This window comes from Toxotes jaculatrix, chromosome 4 (genome assembly GCF_017976425.1).
Source record: "Toxotes jaculatrix isolate fToxJac2 chromosome 4, fToxJac2.pri, whole genome shotgun sequence".
NCBI classification, from domain to species: Eukaryota; Metazoa; Chordata; class Actinopteri; family Toxotidae; genus Toxotes; species Toxotes jaculatrix.
Window position 1 is genome coordinate 17,248,290 of NC_054397.1, and position 24,602 is coordinate 17,272,891.

General features: G+C 36.6%; 4 protein-coding genes across 9 annotated transcripts; 2 read left to right on the forward strand and 2 right to left on the reverse strand.

Annotated features, from left to right (window-relative positions):
• Positions 1 to 312: 312 nt before the first annotated feature.
• Positions 313 to 4,082, reverse strand: LOC121181249 (C-type lectin domain family 4 member M-like). 3 transcript variants are annotated; one of them, XM_041037111.1, is made up of 6 exons: positions 3,355 to 4,082; positions 3,070 to 3,183; positions 2,774 to 2,965; positions 1,436 to 1,581; positions 896 to 993; positions 313 to 556 (listed from the first exon to the last, which is right to left on the reverse strand). In XM_041037111.1, exons 1-6 carry the CDS (start codon positions 3,518 to 3,520, stop codon positions 406 to 408), a joined length of 867 nt encoding a protein of 288 aa, XP_040893045.1. In that variant the 5' UTR covers positions 3,521 to 4,082; the 3' UTR covers positions 313 to 405. The 3 variants fall into 3 exon arrangements, 2 of the variants coding, with proteins under 2 accessions (XP_040893045.1, XP_040893043.1); XR_005893996.1 differs by adding an exon at positions 1,164 to 1,271 and having other exon boundaries at positions 543 to 556; positions 3,070 to 4,082; XM_041037109.1 differs by having other exon boundaries at positions 3,070 to 4,082.
• A 155-nt stretch (positions 4,083 to 4,237) lies between these two features.
• On the reverse strand, positions 4,238 to 9,393 carry LOC121181250 (CD209 antigen-like protein E). Of its 2 annotated transcripts, none has more exons than XM_041037113.1 (7): positions 9,224 to 9,393; positions 7,582 to 7,605; positions 7,284 to 7,370; positions 6,874 to 7,116; positions 6,226 to 6,389; positions 6,034 to 6,140; positions 4,238 to 5,525 (listed from the first exon to the last, which is right to left on the reverse strand). In XM_041037113.1, exons 1-7 carry the CDS (start codon positions 9,303 to 9,305, stop codon positions 5,369 to 5,371), a joined length of 864 nt encoding a protein of 287 aa, XP_040893047.1. In that variant the 5' UTR covers positions 9,306 to 9,393; the 3' UTR covers positions 4,238 to 5,368. The 2 variants fall into 2 exon arrangements, with proteins under 2 accessions (XP_040893047.1, XP_040893046.1); XM_041037112.1 differs by having other exon boundaries at positions 7,582 to 7,608.
• A 1,883-nt stretch (positions 9,394 to 11,276) lies between these two features.
• Positions 11,277 to 14,736, forward strand: LOC121181251 (CD209 antigen-like protein C). Of its 2 annotated transcripts, XM_041037114.1 has the most exons (7): positions 11,277 to 11,335; positions 11,685 to 11,821; positions 12,137 to 12,226; positions 12,877 to 12,969; positions 13,263 to 13,405; positions 13,563 to 13,657; positions 13,778 to 14,736. In XM_041037114.1, exons 1-7 carry the CDS (start codon positions 11,292 to 11,294, stop codon positions 13,923 to 13,925), a joined length of 750 nt encoding a protein of 249 aa, XP_040893048.1. In that variant the 5' UTR covers positions 11,277 to 11,291; the 3' UTR covers positions 13,926 to 14,736. The 2 variants fall into 2 exon arrangements, with proteins under 2 accessions (XP_040893048.1, XP_040893049.1); XM_041037115.1 differs by lacking the exon at positions 12,877 to 12,969.
• Positions 14,737 to 15,021: 285 nt separating this feature from the next.
• On the forward strand, positions 15,022 to 24,291 carry LOC121180670 (CD209 antigen-like protein E). 2 transcript variants are annotated; one of them, XM_041036267.1, is made up of 10 exons: positions 15,022 to 15,304; positions 16,255 to 16,350; positions 18,430 to 18,492; positions 19,598 to 19,660; positions 19,992 to 20,054; positions 21,227 to 21,289; positions 21,810 to 21,878; positions 23,246 to 23,370; positions 23,541 to 23,641; positions 23,844 to 24,291. In XM_041036267.1, the coding sequence occupies exons 1-10, from the start codon at positions 15,154 to 15,156 to the stop codon at positions 23,980 to 23,982; spliced, it is 933 nt and encodes a 310-aa protein (XP_040892201.1). In that variant the 5' UTR covers positions 15,022 to 15,153; the 3' UTR covers positions 23,983 to 24,291. The 2 variants fall into 2 exon arrangements, with proteins under 2 accessions (XP_040892201.1, XP_040892203.1); XM_041036269.1 differs by lacking the exons at positions 19,598 to 19,660; positions 19,992 to 20,054.
• Positions 24,292 to 24,602: the final 311 nt, after the last annotated feature.

Below are 24,602 nucleotides of genomic sequence, written 5' to 3' on the forward strand. Positions count from 1 at the left end.
TTTTTGGTTGGAAATGAGACATGTCCCTAGTTTCAACTGCTGATTTAAGCTTAATTGTGACACTGAAATAATTACTGTATTGATTCACATTCTTTTATTAAAAACATTATTTATAACAATTAATTTTTTTTTTAAATTTTTATTACTATTAGTGACATTCTAGTTTGTCATCTTCCCTCAGTCTTGTCTCTATACCTTAAAGTACCATTTGGTCATTCATGATAGTGATGTTGTTATAATAGGTACTAAATTACTCTCTCATTCAATTAATAAGGCCATCAGAGAAATGTACTTATTTATTTATTTATTTATTGTAATTTCAACAAATAATTAACAGTATAACATTATTTACATATTTGATCTCAGAAGTTTATTTACACATGAAAAATCCAGCACAGAGATGCTTTATTGAAGTGTTTTCTCGCACATGAAGTGTAAGTCTTCAGTGCAGGTCAAATCATTCCAGTTATTTAAATCATTAGATGCACTGTTAGTTTGAACACAGTCTTCATCATTTTTATAACCTTTGTTATCCGGCTGTCCATTTTTCCAGTACCTAGGGATGAACCAAAACTGCTCAGCCAAAAATTTAAACCATTTTTAACATATTAGCAATCAGTGCTGTTGACATATGTGAATTGTACCTCCACAGCATGTTCTTATGAGGTTATCCATAATTATGATTTTAAACATTCAAAACATAAAATATAAATAAAACACAGAAAGCACATTTGCTTCATCTGGGAATCAGACCTTAGATGCTCAGTATCAAACAGTTTAGAGAGAACTTATATGCACACCAGGTCTTTATTGTCAGTTTCTAAACATATATTGACATACATCATGAATGTAGCACAGTGACTGTCAGTAAATAAGAAATTGGAAAATGCCTTACGTGGTGTTGACCACTGATCCATCAACCCATTTCCAGACATTTTCTTCCTCTTCATCTGTCAGACCAATCCAGGTATTGACAAATACGCTGAGAAATGTCTAGATTTCAGAGAGACATTCAGGTGGTAGATTAGATGTACCTAAAAAGCTTGTATCATTTTGCAGGTAGGAGGTTAAAAAACAAAACAAAATGAGCTTTCTCTATCACAGTGTTCACAGGTTTGAGTGCCTCATTTCCATTTTGTTTTTCTTCTCATCTCCCCTCTTACCCTGCCTTGCAGAAGTCATTGACCTCTCTTCCCCTTTTCAGACATTTGAACCTGCTTTAGCGCACCAAGCCTAGTTTTCCTCTTCCATCTTTTTGAAAGGCCAAATACCTATTTTGTTCCAATACAAAGAGGACTTTAGGAAGGGAAGCAGGTTTGGTATTTTTGTAAGATTTACAGGCCTTTTAAAACAAGATTACATGCAGAGAATAAAATAAGAGTACTCAGTCAACAATAAAAACGTCAAGAGAAAGGAATTTTTTTTCCCCACTCACCTGCTCCTCTTCGCTCGACACGATCACCAACTGTGCATCAAGCTTTTCACAAGACTGTCTGCTGTCACTCCAGCTTTTCTTTGAGGTGGAAAATGAATAACAGCTGTTTCCAAACTTAATCCAATTGTCAGGACAAACTGATGCCTCTGTTTAACAACATAAAACAATATGCTTCAGTCACAACACTGCATGTGATCCCACAACAAGACATAACATTACACCACATTCAGTTTTTATATGCTATACAGTATGTTGTACTGTGCAGTGGCTTAAACTGGAAACCTTACTGAAGGAATATTTTGCTACTTTGGAAAATGTGCTAATTTATATCAGTTCAGACAATTTGATGAGAGTGGCACCACTCTCCTATATCATGAAGCTATACCACCATCAGCTGGTCAGCTTAGCTTAACACAAATACTGGAAACAGCTTGGTTCTGTCCAGAAGTAACACAATCTGCCTGCCAGCAAAGTTCACTAATTAGCATGTTATATCTTGTGCCAAAAAAATCAAAGTGGACGTTATGTTCACTGTATATCTTGGGGCTACATACTGAACTCCTGATTCATTTCAATTCAGTTTGATTCTTGACGGTTCAGTTACATAAATACCAGTACTGCATAAAGCACTTCTCAGAATTTAGCCTGAGACTTTAAATTTCTTTTACAGTCAGCAAGTGAGCAACACTGTTTATTCCCAGAATATAAAATAAAGTGCAAAATATCAGCTAAATTATAAAACTGGTTATGAAACTGTGGGCCAAGACTTTGTTTTCCTTGACCTTTAACACATGGTGTAGCCCTAACTGAGCCGCTTACAACAAATAACCACTGACTACTTTTAATGTTTCATGCACATGTACATGATTACTGAGAAAAGGCACAAATGCAAAGATCGATCTTGGGATTTTAAGATAATGTTTGATCATTCAAATAAAAATCAAAATTAATCGAAAGCTCAGTTGTTTTTATGCAGTCCTAGGCTTTATTGACTGGGACCAGTAACTTACTGACTGGAGTCTCTGCTAGTTGGCTGGAAACTGCTTCCAGCCAAGAAACAGTCCTTTACATAAAACCTCGATTTTAGACTTTGATTTTTGCACAAATGAAACAAATATATAAAAAACATTTTAACTGGTGAGTTTTAACTTGTACAGAGTTATTCTACCTGTTTCTGCCTGTTTCCAGTCTTTGTACAAAGCTGTAACAAGGTGCTGGTTCCAGCTTCACGGTTACTATACATGCATGAGGGAATCAATCCTTTCATGTAATTCTTGGCATGAAAGTGAATGTCAAACTATTGTTTTATTTAAATTCATTATTCATAGTTTCACTCACCGAGTCGCTTTTGTAAGTCGTCTCTCTCTTTGGTGAGGTTGTTTTTCATGGCCTTCAAAAGGTCGTTGTCATTCTCTAACAGGTGTGTGGCCTGGGTCAAGTTGAGATTGAGCCGTTTTATTTCACTGTAACTTGTCCATAGTTTGTCTCTCTCGCTGGTCAGGTTGGCATTGAGGTTTTTGTCTTGAATCACTGCCACAGCCGGAATCCAAGTGTGAATAATGAAAGATCACTTACATATATTTGGGTAGTTCATCATAACCATTGGTTTGAACAGATGAATTTGAAAAACTTACACAGGACCACCACGACAATGTCAGCAGCCAGGAGGAGAAGACACAGCAGCGACACAAACACCGCAGCAGCTTTGGCAAGATTCCTCTTTCCTGGAGGTACATTCACTGAAGTGGCTGAGAGCACAAATAAACAGCTGATGAGAGTTAAGTTTAAAAAATAATTAATGTAGGATGTGCTTCTAATAACAAGTTCTGTAACGAACACTGTAAATAAAAAGGTGATCTTGATTATAATATGAAGGACATAAGGGAAAGTCAGACAGACACAGAAAGACAGGTAAATACTTTGCTGTTGGTCCTCAGGCGGCGTATTCTCCTCTACCCGGTAGTTGTCGTAAATCGTCACATTTTCTCTGTTATCGCAGACATGTGCACTTCCATCCTCCTTCTCCTCTGTCTGAAATCTAACTTTCTTGGTGAGGTCTGGCTTAGCATAGATATCCTCAGACATGATTGTATCGCCTCGACTGTTTTATCCCTACACTCAACCTATTTCAGATGTACTCTGTTCTCTGTATTTTAGCAGGTATATGACGATACTGTAGGTCCGTCTGATAAGTGGAAATTGGGAAGTAACTAGAGGTCACTTGGTCACCTATGTTTTCGGGAAGAAAATAGAGGAAACCACTGGCCCATTTATTCAGCCACAATGCCTGAATAAATGGGCCAGTGGTTTTAATGGCAATTAAATGCTGAGTTACAATAAGTCCACAAAGACTTAAATGTAACTGTCTGCTTATTCATACAACAACATATTTTCTTGTTTTTTAGAGGTTCAAGGAATATCTCAGAACATTGCCCACAGTTACTACTGTTACTGAAGTTACTACTTCACAAATGTTATCTGCTGTTAGTACAAAACATTATGATCGCATGTTGTTCTTATACATTTATAAAATTGCTCTCCCAAATGTGTTTTAATGTCCCGTGCTTTATTCAACTCACAATGATCACACACTGGATCTGGGGATTGTATTGGTTCTCGGCATTGTTACATGAATAGACATCATTTTCATGTATGAGTTGACAGGATTTTCTTTCTGATTTCATACTGGGGAAAAACACATGATAAACATTGACTCCAACTTTCAGGTGCTGACGATGTAAAGAGGTCTGAAGACATGAACAAATAGAGAAAAGATTTTCTGAGAAAGCTTCAAGGTAATTATTTATTTGACTGACAGTCACCTGTCTGTGACTAACATCACAGAAAAGCTTTTTTTTTTTTTGGCAGTCTCAGTGTGTGACAACACTGAATCGCATCAATAAAAACATGTCCACTGATAATATGAGCATTGACAGTCAGTGATTCATACATTAACTGAAATGTTTCTGAGATCTGCAGTTTAGGAAACATTACTGCCATTTATTCATTTCTTTGCTGAGAATGCTGTTTGCTGCCATCTCGTAATGGCGGAGATGTAACATTGCTGAGTGTAAAATGTTTTGTTCTACTGCGGCCTCAGGTGGTGGAGGACTGCTACGACATCCTGAAGTAGAAGAGCCTCCAAAGGCAATGATTGTTAAAGGAAAAGTGAATTTCCTTGACTGATTGAAATGTCGTCAATTTTAGGAAATGTTTTGTATTTTTGTAGATTTCTCTGATTTCTCATTCAGAGAAATCTATCTTTTTTTAAATTTGTATTAGTTTGAAGCAAAGATCCAGTTTAAAACAATTTATGTCAGCAAGCACACATTCAATTCAAGTAAACGTTCTGCAGAGTCAGGCTCTTTATGTGCGTTTGTGTGTGCACACAGGTGTGCATATGAATGAGAAAAGAGAGTTAGGGAGCAAGTGTGCATATTATGTTGGCCATCGAACAAAAAATGTCCCTGCCAAAGATAAGACCATACCTACGTATACAGTTTCTATTGATTTGTCATATTGTTGTTTTGGATTGTTTTTTGACAATATTCTGTCAAGACAATCATTTACCAAAAAATAATACATACAATTTAGCATTAAGTGTACCACAAAGTACCTCCCAGTAACACAAAGTAAGGCTCAAAGTCTAACTGAGATACTATCAAATTGAAAACTATATCACCAAGTTGTTCACAGGAGCTTATAGTTTGTTCAAATTGATGAGATTTGCTTCATTTATTTCCCCATATCCTCCATAGGAAGTAACATCTGGAGTTGATCTTAGATGTTATTGCATATCGTTGCTTAAAAATCAACTTTTACTCAGATTTTTAATTTTAAATGTGCACTTCTTTGTTTTGCTCCATGCAAAAGCACACTAAGTAACTTACATAGACATAAGTATTATATTATGTTCTTGAGCTGACTCTAACTCTAACTGATACATGGATCTCTTTCACACAACCAGCGCTGCTTGTGTTCACAGGGGGCGTCATTCCAAGTATGCAGCACCGGGTTATTGTGATACATCTCCACACAATCCTCTCTGTTGTTAGGGCCACCATGATCCGGCTGACCCAACTGCCAAAATCTGAAGGACAGTACAGTTACAGTGAGATGAGGTTTAATTATTCATGTTGGATTAATGGACTGACAGTTGACTAACAGTATAAAACCCTAGGGGTCTTTGCAACCAATAAATCCTGTTGTTTAGAGGATAATGTAAATTTCCACAGCACAAATTTCTCCACACATGCTTCATGTTAAAAGCCTTCCAGCAGCCCAAAGGGCACAGTCCCACCCTCCCAGTCCCTGAGAGGCTTTAAATCTGATACATCTGCTGGAAGGGATGAGTTTCACTGACTTGATTCTGATTTGAGAATTTACCTTATGTTTGTATTTCTTTCCAAACACTGAAAAAAACTTTATATAAATTATGGCAATGTTAACAGTGGGAATTGAAGTATAAAATCTGCAGCCTGGTCCTTTTGCATGAGCCAAGCATAGCTACAGGTGGACCTTCCTAAACAGTATTCACCTCTGTGTTACTGACATCTGATGCCTAGCAGAAGGATTGAGGGTTATTCTAAAGGCCTTACGATTCAGTCAGTGCTGCTCCATTCACCCATCTGAAGGTCCCATTTGTGCCATGCAGCCCAATCCAGAACAAGAGCACACCTTCCCCATTCAGTTGGTACAAGGCTCTCTGTCGAGATTGAGATGACAGAGAATGTAAAAGTTGTGCTTCAGCACTGAGAATGTCACTGAAACACAGATTTACTTCACACTACCTCCTCTTGTTCACTGCTGATCACAACCAGGTCAGCTAGTTTACTCTTACAGTCTTTTCTGCTTTCCTCCCATGTCCTAATGTCATCAGAGAGGAAGTAACATCTGGAGTTGATCTCCCTCCAGCCTGGAGGACACTGTTGATAGGACACACAACCACTCAGCTCTGGAGGACGAAATAAACAGAAGACACAGCACATATTAAATTCTGATGTATTTGAATGGGAAGTAGAGGCTGGGAAGCACAAAAATAACTCCGACTTTGACAATTGACTTGACTTGAAAATAAAAGTAAAGTAATGTTATGTAATTTGCACCTTCATAACAGACACTAACTATATAATTACAGCTGTATATTCATATTCATATCTAGAATGATAAATCTAAAGTAATATTATAATTTCTATTAATGTCTTATAGAGAGCCTAATACATCACTAATGTTTTAACAATCAATCACTGTCATCTTTTTTTTTTTTTAATAAAACACTATATTTGCTGTTCTATATAGAACATAGGTTAAAACAAAATCTACAAATGTACAGGTATTTGTCTCATAGTAGGTAAACACATTATTCGAATGAAAAGGGAAGGCAGGAAGAATAACTGAAGTTACTTTCTGATGATCAAATAACCTAATTTTTGTCTCACCCCTCATTATAATTTCCAGTCTGTTCTTCTCATCCTCCACATTCTTTAACGTGTTCATGAGTTCAGTGTTTCTGTCTTCAAGCTGTTTTTTTTCTCTGGTCAAGATGCAGAATCTTTCGTGTAAAACGTTGCAAAAAGAAGGCCTGCCTTGCTCACAATCAATTCTCATCTCTTTCTCCTGATTTTGGTCTTTAAAAGAAGTTGTGTTGCAGTCCGAGGGAGGCAATTCCTTGTTGGAGTACACTGATTAAAAAAAAGAAAGAAATCTGCTTTTTAAATTTAAATAAATCAAAATACTTTTCCGGTTTTCTTTGTGAAACTTTTATAGCAACAGTCAGATTACGCCACAGTGTGTTGTATTTGCAATATGGTGGTGAAATGGATTTTCAAAGATAAGAAACCATACTCACAAGTGAGGCGTAAGGAAACATTGAGAATAGCTTGTATGATAAACAGCCCACCAAAGCAGAGGAAAAGCACCTGAATGTTTCTTCTCTCTGCAAAATCACCACACAATAGTTATGTATTCACACGTTCAAGTTCAAGTACTACTTGTTTAAAGTGCCAACTGTAGCTTTTGTGTTGGGCCCAAAGGATTTACTATGCAAACTCCTTTAATCTTGACAGAAGAGTCTAGTTTTTCCTGGCCCTCTTTACCTAGATGAGAGGCAATTTGAAGATAATGGAAAGCTCAGAGGCAAGACTTACGGGCAGCAGCAGGTGGAATGGAAACTTCTGGTCAGAACAATGAAGCATGGGAACATAAAAACAGAGATATAGGTTATTCGCCAGTTTGTACATTTCCTTAAAATAGTGTGAAATACAATTTATAGTGTGAAATACTGCAAAACAAGTGAAAGAAAATTCAGACCAGCAGCAAACACAAGAAGAGGGAGAATTACATACAGGAGTAAGCCTGCTGTTCTGTAGTAAACTTAAAAAATCACCCGATGCTGAATTAATTTTAGGAAAAATAACCCGAAGTCTGAACAAAAATGTTCTTAAAGTGATTAGTTCAGAGGTTAGAAAAAGTTATGAACTGATGATGTTCTCACCAAGACGTACCTCACTCAAAATATCAGGAAGGAATGTGACTTAAAATTTCACAAGATATCTGGGGACATATAGCACTTTGAAGTTTATCCATTTGGTGTACATATGTATAATGAAAAAGGAATAAGCATAGTCGTCTTTCTCAGGCATAGCAAAGCCTGAGAAAGACGACCCCACCGATCTTATACCTAGATGCTACAGGTATTGTCAGGTCAGAGTCAAAGTTCAGACTCCTCTCTCACTCTTCCTGAGTTGGTCAATCAATCTCCCAGTCTGTGAAATGCTGACAAATGAACACTCCGTACCACAAATCACTCTAATGTAATTCTTCCGAAAACTGTCAAAATATGGCAAACTAAGGGTATAACTTGTTCTGATTAATTAGAAGGCCATGCAGTACTTAAAAGGAAGGAAGATTCCTGTGGAAAAATCAAACAGAAAAATGAGAAGACAGCCCCTTAGCTCAAGAGGAAGATGACGAAGAAAGAAGAAATGCCCACACAATTGTTGGCAGATCTTTATACCAGTATTATGTGGAATCTTCACAAAGAGAACTGACTTAGACTTAGATAAACTTTATTGATCCACAGGGGAAAATGTTTGAACTGGACAACACCTGTCAGATTTGATTGTATCTTTTCATTTATTTGGTTATAAAAACAAATGGAGGTTCACAAATATTTTATTTTTATTTTTTTTTTTGGAACTGTAATGCAGCAATAAACTGTAAAGCCTAAACCCCACTTTTCAGCAAATGACCACTGGGAAGAGATCCCAAACCAAACTTTAATCCTTCTCAGAAGAAGGCCTATATGTCAATTCAAAGAAGCCAAAACTAGTGTTCTGGTTTGTGAAAAGCAAATAGGACGTCTTCTGACATGGTTTCGGTGCTGAAGATGTTCTGGTTAAAATGAATCAAAGTTAAGGAAAAAAAAAATCTTGAAAAAACTAGATGGTTTTGTTTAACCATCAGATCATCAGTCTCCTGGTGTTTGATGAGAATCTGGTACCACTACACTTAATCTTAAAAAATACTGAGACCATTAAAAACGAAGTGTTGTAGTATAACCAACCACAGAACATCATTGATATGTGAGGTGACAGCACACTGTATAAGAGTGAAGTTATTGAATATTTTTGTTGGATGTCTTTTCGGTGTTGCACTTTGTAGACGGTCCCTGCTCACTCTCCTCGTTACATTGAAATGCTACTACTGCCGCTAAAAAAAAAAAAAATACTACTATATTTGCCAGTGTTGTTTGGTCAGGATATAGAGTAAGATAATGTGTGTTATTACCGGATTGATTTACATCCGTGCTGCGTTTCCGTCCTCGTCTCGGTCGCTCATTCAAATAATCCGGCATCTCCATTCGCTGCATACCCCTGGGTCGACTGACCGGTGAATTAATTGTTCCCACTGCTGGTGCGTGTCCAAAAACATTCACGAACACGTCATTACCACACGGGTTACAGGTTGATGCCAAAATTAGTAAATAGCAAAATAACGGAAGTCATGTGGAAATGAAGCATGTGACTCACACTAAAACATTTCACTTGTTATGAAATTAAATGTAACTCAGGACTTTTAATACGAACCATTTCTTTACTTTCCTTTTACCTTTGCACTCGTACTGCAATACATAGAACTGCCTCAAAAGTCATCTTTATGCATCTGTGGGAAAAGTAATGAAAGGGAGGAGAGAAATGTCCTTGTTGATGATTAAATATATTAATAACTATATTGATATTATAGATCTCTCTCAATAGAGAAACATTCAAAAGCCTGATTTACACACAGTCAGTGTCCAAAATGCCCACAATCACCTGTACCATGTGTTATTTATAAAACTTGACTGATGATATGACTGATTTTAACTGAAACATTTAAGTGAAGTTAATGATTTAGCACACCAGAAACACAGTGAGAATGTTCAACAAATCATTTTTTTAAACAAAACATCTTTCAAATTTAATATTCACCCCCATCTCACAGCATCACTCTATGAAACTGTGCACATTATCTGAAATATGGGTGATGTGTGTACATCATTACTTTTTGTTAGAAATGGGTTTGTGCATCCTGTGTATTCCTGTGATGTAGAAGAAAGCCTGAGAAAGCCAGTATATAAGTCAAGATAGATCTGACTACTATATACCTAATTGACTGTTGGCACCATATGTTCCTGCAAGGCCAATATTTTATGGCTAGATAGAGAAATAAATAAATAACAGTTTCTGTGTTGTGCAAGTAATGTCTTTGTGGTTTCACATCTTGGAAAGTCAATGAATTCATTTCCTTTTTCAGCTTGACGTCTGTCTTCAAAAATGAGTTATGAGAACTTCCTCTTCTTCTTCTTTCCTGTTTTGGTTAATTTATCTGACCGTGGGAGGAAACTGAAGCAAGGAGGGCAAAGCACTGGTTCAAGACATATCAGACAAGGTTAAGATGAATCTGACATGAGCTGTGTAACTGATTATTATCATCTAAGATGAGCAGTTTCAAAAGTCAGTGCCATTTTTGCGTGCTTACATTCGTGTGGCCTACTTCTGCTTTGTATGAGGAAAGAGATTAGGTCACAGCAGTAGACCTCAAGAAGTACACGAAATGTTGGAAATCTTTGCAAGCGCAACCGATGATTTCAACATAGCATGTTACTGTGATTCTAGGAATTCTATTGTCACATGGTTGCATGACTATTTACTGCATGACTTTAGATATCCACTTCTCTGCAGTGAAATGTTTTAACAAAGCCATGTGTGCTGTCTCTACATTTCATGGCTAATGTAATTTTAAGCAAGTAATCCTAATATCCTTAATTACAAATTCCTCTGATTCTAATTTCTCTTACTTTATCTGTTTAATTTGTAAAATCAAAAGCCCAGACTTTACAATGCAGCAGAGAATTCATTTTTTACTGAAGTTCTGAGGTAATAATTTACAGACTGATGGCTCATTAAGTATCAGAGAGTAACGCAGTGAAGGTTCCAGTCATGATCATTTTGTAATACCAAAGAAACAGGATGAGAGGACTGTTCTGCAAAGGTGAGAGTTCAGTTCATCTGCATCTTGTTAATTCATAATTCAAAACTCTACAAGGAAGAGAATTGTATGAAAAATTAGTTGTTTTCAAAAGGGAAAATCTGACTCAAGGTTTGGATTGAAGTCTATAGTAATTGTTTGTGTATTAAAATATAATGTCACACAGAATCTGAAGAGCCCCTGTTGAGAAACACAGGAAGCCTCTTTGAAAATTTTATATTTTCCACTTTGGAGGTAACAAAGAATCTACATGTTTTAGCTGGAGCAGCCATCAAAGGAGGAAACTAGAGACCATCTTGAGATGGGATCACATCAGCCAGCTGCAATGCCAGATCTGTGCGTATGGAGTAATGGAGCTTGGCCTAACAGGTGAACTGTGCAATACTTATTCAATATGTTTAAGTATGTGATCCCAACACAAGGTGGTCTAATTTTATCTAATGTCTTAGAGTGGACGACAATGATTGAAACTGGGAAAAAGTAATCAAAACCACCTCAGTGGTCATTCCTGCTACGGTACCACATTTTTCCATGAGGATGCACACACACTCTGACTCATAAGGGGAAAAAAACGCAGCCCCGCTGTCAAGGCTGGTATATACGATTGAAAAAAGAGGAAGAGAACGTGTTGCTTTATTGAGAAAGCGAAAAATGTCAAAGAAGGAGTGTGTTAACCATTTCACTTATTCTTGGAAAACATCGTTACCATTGTCTCCAGGCAGTGGGTATATATGATGAGGGTTTTCCATGAAGAGCAACCTGAGATCAGCATGGACTACGTAAATCAACCTGATCCATCAGCCAGAGGTCCTGCCTCAAATAGCCACACTGGTGCAGTGACTCCTGCTGCCTCAGGTAAGACAGAAATCCTACAGTTCAGTGCATAATAAAAAAAATTGAAAGAAAAATCAGTTTCTCATTATTTTCTGTCATGTGAACATTTCTAAAATGACATTGGCCGATTACGTCCTCAAACTTAATGATGCTTGCATTTTACAACTTTACAACAAGCAGTTTCAGTGAGTTATCTGAATAACTGATCAGTCCATCTTCTCAAGCATGTCTGAGGTTTTACTCAGCCAAATACATCATAGTAAACCTGCATCTCGCCATAGGCTGCTGGGCATCAAATGATTTCTCTGTGTGTGTCTGTGTGATCTGTGCTATCAGGCAGAAAAGTCTACAGACTGGTTGGTGTGAGCTTTGGACTCCTGTGTATCCTTCAAGCTGCTCTCAACATTTGTCTGCATCTGGCCTTTTGTGAGTTGTTTGAAACTGTGTCTGTGTACTTTTGTCCGGTATTTCTCCCAGAGTTTTTTTAAATTAACGATTTTATTAGAGCAGAAAGTGGACATTCCTACCAAAGTTTGAATAATTATAAATACAAACTATTACAGTCACTTTAAATGAGAGTTTTCACTGCATGTTTTTCAGTGTGTAGACGACCTGATTAATGATAATATAGCCATGCCTCATTAGAATGCTATGTTTCTGCCGTCAGGCTCACAGTTTTTATCCAGTTTAGTAATATTCAGTAACACTGCCATTTCCAGGGCTTGTTTATTATTGCATAAAAATTTGTGGATGGCAACATTCAGGTGGAGACACAAGTTTGGGGAAGTTTAGGAAGAACTATATACTATATATAAGAACTATATATAAGACTTTACGTGAGAGGAGGATGGGACTTCCCACTTACCACATGCTTAATTTTTAGTTTTACTTTAAAAATAAAATGAAATGCAAGTATGGTCCAGTATGCGTAGAGTTTAGTATACATTTAATCACACATGCAGATTTGGTTCTCTGGTTTGTTCCCCGATCTCCTCACGTGAAAGTGCCCATTTACCCCAGTGTGTGGAAAACTGTTGGCTAAATGTAATGTGAAGTTCCTGTTTCTGCTCTTTCAGACAGCTCCGGCTGTGAGACCTCAGGTGTTGTGACCAGTTGCAAAAATCTGACTGAGGTGTCTGATGACCTTAAGAGAAAACTGATGAACTTTGGTAACACCTGACACATCATGTCATTGCTGAACAGACTGGTTTGATGACCCTCTACACAGTTTTGTCAGTTTTATTGTACAGGAAAAACATACACGTAAATAAAATCCAACTCATAGAGCAGCAGCAGGTGCTACGATGAATTAAAAATGGGTCATTTTAGTAAATGTTTATAATCACTCACTGTGAAACCCTACGATCATTCTAGTGGCACACACCAGGCTTCATGAAGTTTCGACAGTCTACGTTTTACTTCTCAGATATTGAAGGTCTTTCTCTCTCCCCCCACATAACAGATCACCTTTTTCAACAAGGATGGGTTTATTTCCACCCAAGTTTCTATTACATCTCCTCTATCAAGAAATCCTGGCAAGACAGTAGAGATGACTGTCTGCAGAGAGATGCAGACCTGGTGATTATCAACAGCAAAGGAGAACAGGTGTGTTGTGAGCGGATGTATATGAGTTTGAGCTTAAGAAAGACAATATTTAGAGAAAGAGTGAAAAATGTAATGAGTAAGAGGTCACCGAGGGGTGGGACAGATAGAAAGTTTCTTTTCTATTAATTATTGACTACTGTTTTTCTCTGTGAACAAGGACTTTACGAGAACATTTCGAGAGTTTAGGTGGATTGGACTGAGTGAGACAAACGGGATGTGGAAATGGGTGGATGGCACCCCGCTGACTGACAGGTTCGCTCCTTTTACTCAACCTCACCACTGCTCACATTATAGCATGTTGCTGTCCATCAAATGGCCTCTTGGATTATGTTTTTTGTGAAAAGATGATTTGTTTTTTTGGGGGGGTTTCAGTTACTGGCACCCCGGAGAACCCAACAAGTATTACGACAGAGATGAAAACTGCACAGAAATAAGGTTTCATGAAGACGAAAAAAGCTGGAATGACATAGAATGTGGCACTCAAAACACCTGGATCTGTGAGAAGACAGTGGCTCTGTAAGTCAGCATGTACAACCAAAGCTGAAGCTGAATTCTCTTCATGTTCAATCTGAATGCACAGTGTATTCTATTCCACAATCCTTTGTATATGTGAGTGAGTTGGATTTTGGATGGGAACGATGTAACATATCATGTACACCTTATGTTATGGAGGTGGCCAGTGCTGCTTCTGTAAGACTGTATTACCGTAATTACTCTGGCTTATTTGTGTGCAGTGTTAGTGAAAACTGAGAGCATTGCACAGACTAACCTAAGCTGTACCCATGTCTACATGAGAATATTGAGCTAAATGTTGTGAAAGATAAATTTGAAATAAAACAGAGCTGGGAGTGATGTTTCTTGACATGGGCCTTACTATCTATACTCAGCCTTCTTTCATACGGAACAACAATTTGGCCGCACCCTAATCAGACATGAAAACACCAGGGATGCCCCTATCCAACTGATGACTAGTAAATTTACCTATACATTATTACTGTCCACATCTACTGATGAAATCATTGTTTTTAAATGTGAGTGAGGTGGTTACTTGTCAAAAATACCACGGGGAAAAAGGTGAAATACTGTAGTTATAAACATGTTGCACCTTTCAGTCTAATGCACAGAAATTTTGTGTCGTAATCCACAGTTTAGGTCCCATTAACTTCTGCTTTGCTGACCGAACAGTTTTAAAAACAAGAACTCATTATTGGGCAATGCATGTTAGATGCATGTTACCTACAAAGCTGTGAATAAGTATGCTTGTACGTGAATTTGTGCTGACCCATACAAAAATATGTGTTTCATACTTATGGATGGTTGAATTTCAATGGTGGGGAAAATTTTATTGAAATAAAATATTCAATATCGCTCCGATGGAACTATATTTCAAATGCTTTCACTGCAGTCTGGAAACGTGTGTAAAAGTTATCCGACTGGTTGCCAGACAGTGTTGTGCATACTACAGTTGTGAAGTTGTGAATTGTGAATGTTGTAGTGAATACTGATAGATACTGGATGAACCTCATGGTTGGTGAGTATGTTAATAAGTGAGTAAGTAGATAGGTTTAAGTGTGAAAGTCAAGAGATTCCGCAACACAGCGCTCAGCAAACAGGAAAGCACCACCAAAAAGCTACAGCTGTTCAGGCCTCAGGCAACAGTGATCACCTTAAAATACTTTATGCCACAGCCGTCTGTTTCCTGTTTTGTAGACAGACCCCTGGCTACATAGAAGGCACAGCTGCACATCATGGCTCAAATGTCGCATATCTATGCTAATTTTGAGAAACCTTTCAATAATCACAACAGACGGAACAGAGAGGTTAACAGTTCAGAATATGTTTTTGAAAATATTCCGATCCACGACCTGAAGCCAAACAACGATGGAGCTGCACTTTCAGGTAATGAATACATGCAGGCAGGTGCATGTGTATTCTATACATGTACCTTTACACACAGGAACACACAAACAGAAAAGAACCAGAAAAAACAACCTGTCTGAAGGAAAACAAATGCTAAAATAATGTGTCAGTAATGACACAGTAATGTAGTGAGACCATCAAAGAGCAAGGGACAAGGGGAAAAGACATCTATTACAGTGTTTTGCGACTGGTAACAAGCATTTCGAGTTTATTTTTTAACATCCAAAATGCACAAATGCAACAGAAACACTTAATGCACATCTGTGGTAGCATTACAGTACGGATCACTATTGTCTTTGGGGTAGCTTTCATTAATTTTATTTGGAACAAATCAATTCATTTCATTACAGCAAACAGACTGGTACTCAGTTATTGCATGGATTGTTCTACCTTACAGTATATTTCTCGTAAATTAATAAGAAGTGCAGCAATATGCTTCGAGGTGTTTATTTATTTGCCATTTTTGCATAAGATAATTAAAAGTACACAAAATTACCCTTTAGTAATTCCAGTAATGTAATACATTTTTTTAAAAAAAGGACACGTACACATACATGTAGCAGAATGTTGCACCTTTCAGTCTAATGCACAGTAATTTTGTTTTGTACTCTACATTTAAGGCCACGTTAACTTCTGCTTTGCTGACCGAAGAGTTTTAAAAATGAGAACTCATTATTGAGTAATGCATGTTAGTTGCATGTAACCTACAAAGCTATGGAAATTTATGTTTGCCTGTGAATTTGTGTCAGCTCAAACAAAAATATGTTTCATACTTATGGATAGTTGAATTTCAATGGTGAGTTTTTGCTCTAAACATCATCACTGTCCAAGCACCCATTAAACACTGCAATAATACAAAGGCTGATTTAATTTTATTTGATCTGACACTGAAACACAGACAAATGACTAACATTGCATTTTACCTTTAGGTGCTGACAAAGTAAAGAGGAGGTCCTGCAAAGTTGCTGCAGTTATCCTGCTGTGTCTTCTCCTCCTGGCTGCAGCCATAATTCTGGCTTTCCTATGTGAGTACTTTGTTGGCACACTGCCAAAGCCCTAATAAAATAATACTGACTGACAGGTTCTTTATCTGTTAATCCTACTCTGAGTGGGAAATGGAGAAAGTCTTTTTACAGACCAGTTTCAATGACCTGACTAGAAAAAGAAACCAGTTATGGACCAGTTTCAACAGCCTCATCGGTGAGAGACGGTATGAATACAGAACTATGAATACAGAAATACAGTCCCTTTGTAACCACCTGAAGAAGGAAAATGCTGCAAAACAAATATGCAGACATAACCAAAGGACTAAATGATCTGAGGCAGGCCCCAAGATGTGGCTGATAGCTTTGAAAACAACAAAAAAAAATTTTGGCTGAACAAACAAAAACAATTGCTTTAAGTGACCTGGTGACTTACATTTGTAAGTCACCTTCGTGACTTTACATCAGAATCACTTGTGATCAAATCCTCAGAGAAAGCTGGGTGATGTAGTAGCGCAATAGAGAAAATCCACAAAGTGTTGTTTCTGTTAACCATGACCGTTTCATAACCTTAACTGTGACAACAAAGGTGGTCTAATCACAATGAAGTACAAATTCTGACTCAAACCATGATCTTTTTCTGAACCAGGTAGTTTTTGTGCCCAAACCAAACAGTGACCGTATAACAGCATAACATTAACAATGGCTGAGTTCTATTTAGCATCCCAGTATGTCAGTGTGACAGTCCACCAGCATGCCAGCACATAATACCAGGACCCAGAAACTGCCTGCTTCACCTGTTTAATGTACAGGAGGTAGCACTGGAGCACAGCTTAAACTGTAAACAATGACCGGCCGTCTTACAGTACTGTCCACTAGATATAGTGGATAACGTTCCATCACACTGCAGCACATTGTTTCAGGAGATACTCCAAGCCCATCCAACAATTACAATGGTCTCTCAGTGAAAATAAGATTTATTTTGTTTTCAGAGTGGTATTGAAAACATGTTTAAAAAACTATGTCTCATGTCCAGGTCACAGGAAACATAGGGAGCAGTAAACAGACTGTCTACAATTGTTAATTTTACTTTTAATTTTGTCTCCACTAAATAAATTTCAGTATGAGCTTATGATTCAATTGATTGCTGGTTTGTTTGGCTGGTTGTTATTTTGTTGTGTTGAAAGAGGACTTTTTTTGTTGCAGTATTTTCTCTCTTGTGGTTTTGCTGAATTTATGAAAATTTTAGAGAACACAACATCTTTTGACGTGCAAATATGAGCACAGCTTTGGTATTTGTGTTGCCTATTATTCATGAAGTCAAATGCATAATAATAGTTTGTAGTATTCACAAATGAGAGCATTTGCACTCAGGTTCTCAGATTAGTTTATTCATGCAAAATATCAGTAATGTTTTGTTTTTGTTTTTTTTTTACCATTTACTGTTATTGCCTAAGATATTTAAATATTTAGCATCATGCTTATTTCATCTTGCGATAATGTAGACCGTTTCTTTCACTGTTTGTATATTTCATGCATCTCCTACTGTTAATTACTAAATTACTATTTAAATTGTAAGCTGTGGGCATTTTGTTTCTGGATTAAATTATTTTTTCTAAGTTTAACAGCCTCATTCCCCAAAGTGTTTCACACCATCTCAAATTAAAAAAGTGAGGACTAAAGATATTTTCTCTGAATCACAGTAAATGCTCTCAATCTCTTTTGTGTGTTTTTGGTGGTGTGTGTTGTTTCTAACAGTAACAGGATAAAGAAATGTTTATACATAGATTTATATCTTTGCCAACTTGCCAATAGCTTTTTTATTTTGAGCTTTATGTCACTATGGAGTGCTGTACATGATATGATATAATATAGAACATTTTCTAATATAGAACATTTTCTAATATAGAAAATGTGTCCAACATCTCATCTTAAAAAAAGAGATATGAAAATGGATTTGGATAAAATATTTCCGGTTTGTGTAACTTCACTCCATTTGTGGAATGTTTTGGGAAAAGTGCAGTGATGTATCACACAAGCCAGCTTGGAAAGTCTGGTTTGAAGTGGTTTGTCCTTTTAGCTGTGGGTGTAATCAGATTGTGTTGGTAACCTCTTAAACAGGTTTTGAGATCAGCCACCAAAACCTGATTGAAGAAAATGCTGCGTTAAAGAGGTCCATCTTTGGTAAGTACGATAAAACCACTCCAGTAATCTGGGTGTATAATATCATTCATTATTTTTATATTTATTTTTACAAACAAAACATTGGATCATCTCATAAAATAAAGTTAAACTACCCAGCTGTACATAGAGCAGAAAATAAGCTTCAGCTTGCTAACTGTGACATTGAAATGCTGCTCACACATTAAAATAATAATAATAATAATAATCCAACATCAGTTATGTAATAATAAGATTGGTTACAGTGGTCTCACAGTAGGTTCTTGCTGAGATGATAAAAACTACTTTAGCGTAACGTTCAGACTGTTCACTCAAAGAACAAGAGCAGCTACATTAAAAGCACAGGACATCGTAACAGAAAATAAAATTAAACTATGCAACAGTCATAACTGTCCAGTCATGCAGCAGCAGCAGTAACCTGGAATTACCCCCCAGTCTGACAAAGGACTCTATCAACAGTCACCAAGTAAAATAATGACATTAAATCTGTGAGCTTTGTGCTCTTGTGTATCTTGCAAGTTACTCTCAACATTTCCCAGCGCCATATTCTCTATGAGTCATCTTAACATCCTTGTTGCTGATTAAACATCTCACTTCTGAAACATTTTCGTAGTTTGAACACTTAAACACAGTGTGACAATCCGTGGCAATGGGCACTTTCAAGAAGCGTGTTTCTAAACATATTTTTAACACTGTGCAACATATGAAATTCATGTTAAAATAATTTATACATACAGAACATAAAGAAATTACCTCTTACTCATTCTTTGTGCTGAACAAAACCTTATGGATTCATAGATTATGGATTATGACTATGGTTAAAATGTATTTAAGTTATTCTGTAGTTAAGAATCCCTTTAAGCATTTCTTTGCTAATATAGAAAATTTGTCCAACATCTAATCCTAAAAAGAGATATGAAAATGGATTAATAAACTATAATAAAATAAAATATGATAATAAAATAGAAAATATTTCTGGGTTGTGTAACTTCACAATATATCACATGTATCATCATGACACGAGCCTGCTTGGAAAGTCTGGTTTAAAGTGATTTGTCCTTTTAGCTGTAATTGTGTAATCAGATTGTGTTGGTAACCTCTCAAACAGATTTTGAGACCAGCCACCAAAACCTGACTGGAGAAAATGCCGCGTTGAAGAGGACCATCTCTGGTAAGTATGATAAAACTGCTCAAACAATCTGATCTGGAATCTGAAGATCTGTCAATTTCTCTAACTTCTAACAGCTACCTTCAGCATCATGATGCCCCATATGACAAATCAGTCTCAAACTGATTTTATGAACATGACAATGAGTTCAGACAAAGAGATATGAAAATGGATTTGGATAAAATATTTCTGGTCTGTGTAACTTCACTCCATTTGTGGAATGTTTTGGGAAAAGTGCAGTGATGTATCACACAAGCCAGCTTGGAAAGTCTGGTTTAAAGTGATTTGTCCTTTTAGCTGTGTAATCAGATTGTGTTGGAAACCTCTTAAACAGGTTTTGAGATCAGCCACCAAAACCTGATTGAAGAAAATGCTGCGTTAAAGAGGTCCATCTTTGGTAAGTACGATAAAACCACTCCAGTAATCTGGGTGTATAATATCATTCATTATTTTTATATTTATTTTTACAAACAAAACATTGGATCATCTCATAAAATAAAGTTAAACTACCCAGCTGTTCATAGAGCACAAAATAAGCTTCAGCTTGCTAACTGTGACATTGAAATGCTGCTCACACATTAATGTAATAATAATAATAATAATAATAATAATAATAATCCAACATCAGTTATGTAATAATAAGATTGGTTACAGTGGTCTCACAGTAGGTTCTTGCTGAGACGATAAAAACTACTTTGGCGTAACGTTCAGACTGTTCACTCAAAGAACAAGAGCAGCTACATTAAAAGCACAGGACATCGTAACAGAAAATAAAATTAAACTATGCAACAGTCATAATTGTCCAGTCATGCAGCAGCAGCAGTAACCTGGAATTACCCCCCAGTCTGACAAAGGACTCTGTCAACAGGTTATGTGCCAAACTCTTTATGTTTACATTACACCACAGTCACCAAGTAAAATAATGACATTAAATCTGTGAGCTTTGTGCTCTTGTGTATCTTGCAAGTTACTCTCAACATTCCCCAGCGCCATATTCTCTGTGAGTCATCTTAACATCCTTGTTGCTGATTAAACATCTCACTTCTGAAACGTGAAAGCGCAGAAAGTCACCACCACAGTTTGAGCACTTACAGTGTGACAATCCGTGGCCCTGGGCACTTTCGAGAAGCATGTTTCTAAACATATTTTTAACACTGTGCAACAAATGAAATTCATGTTAAAATTAATTTATACATACAGAACATAAAGAAATTACCTCCTACTCATTCTTTGTGCTGAACAAAACCTTATGGATTCATAGATTATGGATTATGACTATGGTTAAAATGTATTTAAGTTATTCTGTAGTTAAGAATCCCTTTAAGCATTTATTTGTTAATATAGAAAACATGTCCAACATCTAATCCTAAAAAGAGATATGAAAATGGATTAATAAACCATAATAAAATAAAATATGAAAATAAAATATGAAATATTTCTGGGTTGTGTAACTTCACAATATATCACATGTATCATCATGACACGAGCCAGCTTGGAAAGTCTGGTTTAAAGTGATTTGTCCTTTTAGCTGTGGGTGTAATCAGATTGTGTTGGTAACCTCTCAAACAGACTTTGAGACCAGCCACCAAAACCTGACTGAAGAAAATGCTGCGTTAAAGAGGATCATCTCTGGTAAGTATGATAAAACTGCTCAAACAATCTGATCTGGAATCTGAAGATCTGTCAATTTCTCTAACTTCTAACAGCTACCTTCAGCATCATGATGCCCCATATGACAAATCAAAAGTCTCAAACTGATTTTATGAACATGACAATGAGTTCAGTGTGTAGTTCAGTGGCCTCCCCAGTCACCAGATCTGAATCCAAACAACACTTTTGGGATGTGATGTAACAGGAGATTGGCAGCATGAATGCACAGCTGACAAATGCAGAAATGAAGTGATGCAGTCGTGTCAACATGGGCCAGAATCACAAAGACCAAATAAGTAAATGAACAACATCTTCTGATGTTAAGATAAAATGTAATATGGTCACAATTAGTTTCCTACTAAATTTATTTGCTGTTGTAAATTAGTTGTATATAAATGTAATTTCTGGGAGACTGAGTTGTATATTGAAAGCTAAAAACAAAGTATTAGATCAAGTAGAGGAAACCTGATGGATGCAAGAAACTACAGAAACTCTGTTTCAGATACTGAAGCTAGATGTAAAAACCAGGCTGAAGAGAGAGATAAGACGGAGAGGAAGCTGAAAACACTTGGTAAGTATGATGATGAAACTACATCAGTAATAAAAGCTTGGATTCAAGAGTGTGTAAGACATAAGCGTTGAGTTACTCATAAAGTTTCCAGTTAAATATTCTGACTAATAGTTTCTCTCCAAGTCAATAACAGTAAGTAACACAGAAGAAAGCTAATGTGTTGTGATGATGAAAAAAAAGCAGAAACAATTCAATATGTCTTCACTTAAAAAGTAATAATAAATGTTCAGATTTATACACCATTATCACTGATTCCATAACTTCTCTAATAAAAAAATAAGCATTTAAACTTTATTAGACATAATACATGAGCAAAATATTTTCCCTGGATGAAGCTGACTAGTTGTATTAAGTCATGTTTATTATAGGCTTTTACTCGATAATCTGACAGTTGTTGCAATTACTCTGCTGTTATCTTCATGCCAATGCAAACTGCCAAAGCACTGAAACTTACTAAGTACTCAAGCACTATACTTACAGACAGTTTCATGGTACATATATATTACTTTCCAAACTTTCCATACTTTACTGAGAAATACAGTCTTTTTTAGTCCACTACTTTTGATTGACAGTAATGGTCAGTAGTTATTTAAAAAGGTAAGATTTTACAAACAAAACATTGGATCATCTTATAAAATAATTAAAGTTAAACTACCCAGTTGTACTTAGAGCAGTTGAAAATTAGGTTCAACTTGCTAACTGCAACATAATTGTCTTGTTGGTTTGTGGGTTTTTTTTTTTTTGTTTTGCTGTTGATTACTGTGCCAGGAAGCATGATAGATGTGGTTTTGCTGTCATGTCTTTGCTCAATACAGTCTGCTTGCGTTGCCTGGCTGATTAAATTAGACAGGAAGCACATGCTGGGTGGAGACATGCTGAAAAGTACAAGAGGTTACTGTGGTCTCACGGTTCTTGCTGAGACAAAAAACAAAAAAACTACTTTGGCTTGACGTACAGACTATTCACTCAAAGAACAAGAGCAGTTGTATTAACAACAACAAAGGACTCTATCAACAGGTTATGTGCCAAACTATTAATGTTTACATTACACCACAGTCACTAAGTAAAATAATGAAATTAAACAATGCCTGCTGCACTATACAGCTGAGTTATTGCTACTAGTCTTCCGGTGGAAAAGTGGTTCAAAATCTCATTTGTAAGTGATTAGCAATTTTGACTAATATTTATTTTTGCTCTCTATTTCCTGCTCTATTTCAGTCATGCTTGGTTGTCTTTATTGTTGTTCTGTTTCCACTTTTTTCCAAATAACAAATTGCCGTCTCACCCTGATGGAAAATCATTTGTTACTTCTTGTTGCTGTTGTTGAGATATTAAGGTTCTTACTGTTTTTCTCTACACACAACAAGGATGGGTGCATTTCGGCGACAGTTTGTATTACATTTCTTCTACCAAGAAAACCTGGCAAGAAAGTAGAAATTACTGTATTCAAGAAGGAGCAGACCTGATGATTATCAACAGCAAAGAAGAACAGGTGTGTGGCTCTGTGTACATATATGACTCTATGTCTAAGACAGATGTAGTACCAACATAGTGTTGGATAAAGGGTGCAAATTGTGAACAAAGGTAACTGAGGTGGAGGATACACTGAAATCAGTTTAAATTCTGTTCTGATATTTGACTATTTCGTTCTTTATAAACCAGACTTTCACAAGACAATTCAAGAAGTTCATGTGGTTCGGACTGACGGACGCAGAGAGTGAAGGCACATGGAAATGGGTGGATGGGACTCCGCTAGCAAGAAGGTACACACATAAGTTTCTTGCATCACAATGAATAACTAACGTGATATATAACTCTCTCTCTCTGTAAATTAAAAAAAGGAAAGTGATGAATTAATGTTGGGTTTAGCTTGGTTACATCCAGTGTGTTTCTGCCAATAAAATGCCTCATGACAGTGTTCTTATTTACTAAAAGCTTATATGTTTTTTTCTTGTTTGTTTTCAGTTTCTGGGGTTCTGGGGAGCCTAATGGTAACACAGGTGAAAACTGTGGGGAAATAAAAAATCCTGATTCTGACAACAATTGGAATGATGAAGGATGCTCCATTTCACACTTCTGGATCTGTGAGAAGAACTTTTCTTAACTCAGCTTTAGACAAGACAGAAAACAAGACAACAAAGATGTATCTCTCATTTTCAGCTGAACAGAGGAAGAGATGTAGTTACTTTCCTGTTGTTTTGATGTTTCACTGTGGTCATCCAGTAGATTTTCACAAAAACAGCCTGAAAATGCAAATATGGACATAAACATAATTCTCATCACTGCATTGAAGGGAAAGTGGCCAACTATTGTCACTGCTTTGATTTTTGTTTTTTAGCCAAAAAAAATTATATATATATTATACATGTTTGATTGCCTCTAAATAAACGCCTGCTGTTCTGCTGTTTCCTCATTATTTGTCATTATACAGTGACTGAATTTCAGTATATGAATATCTCCCTTATAATTCACTGGAAAGGAACTGTTGATATTTGAAATCAACATCAAAACAAATACAACCAATCCAAATAATCCCACTGAAACTTCTGTTTTTAGGTCTCTCTGGCTATGAAACCTTTTGCATGCGTGCATGATTTACAGCAAACAACAAAAACAGCAAACTGTTGCCAGCTTTGCAGCTAACATGCAGAGAGGACAAGGTTTCCCAAAGTTTCCCATAGTCAGCACATCAGCTCCAAACAGAAATACTCACAGCTCTCTTGC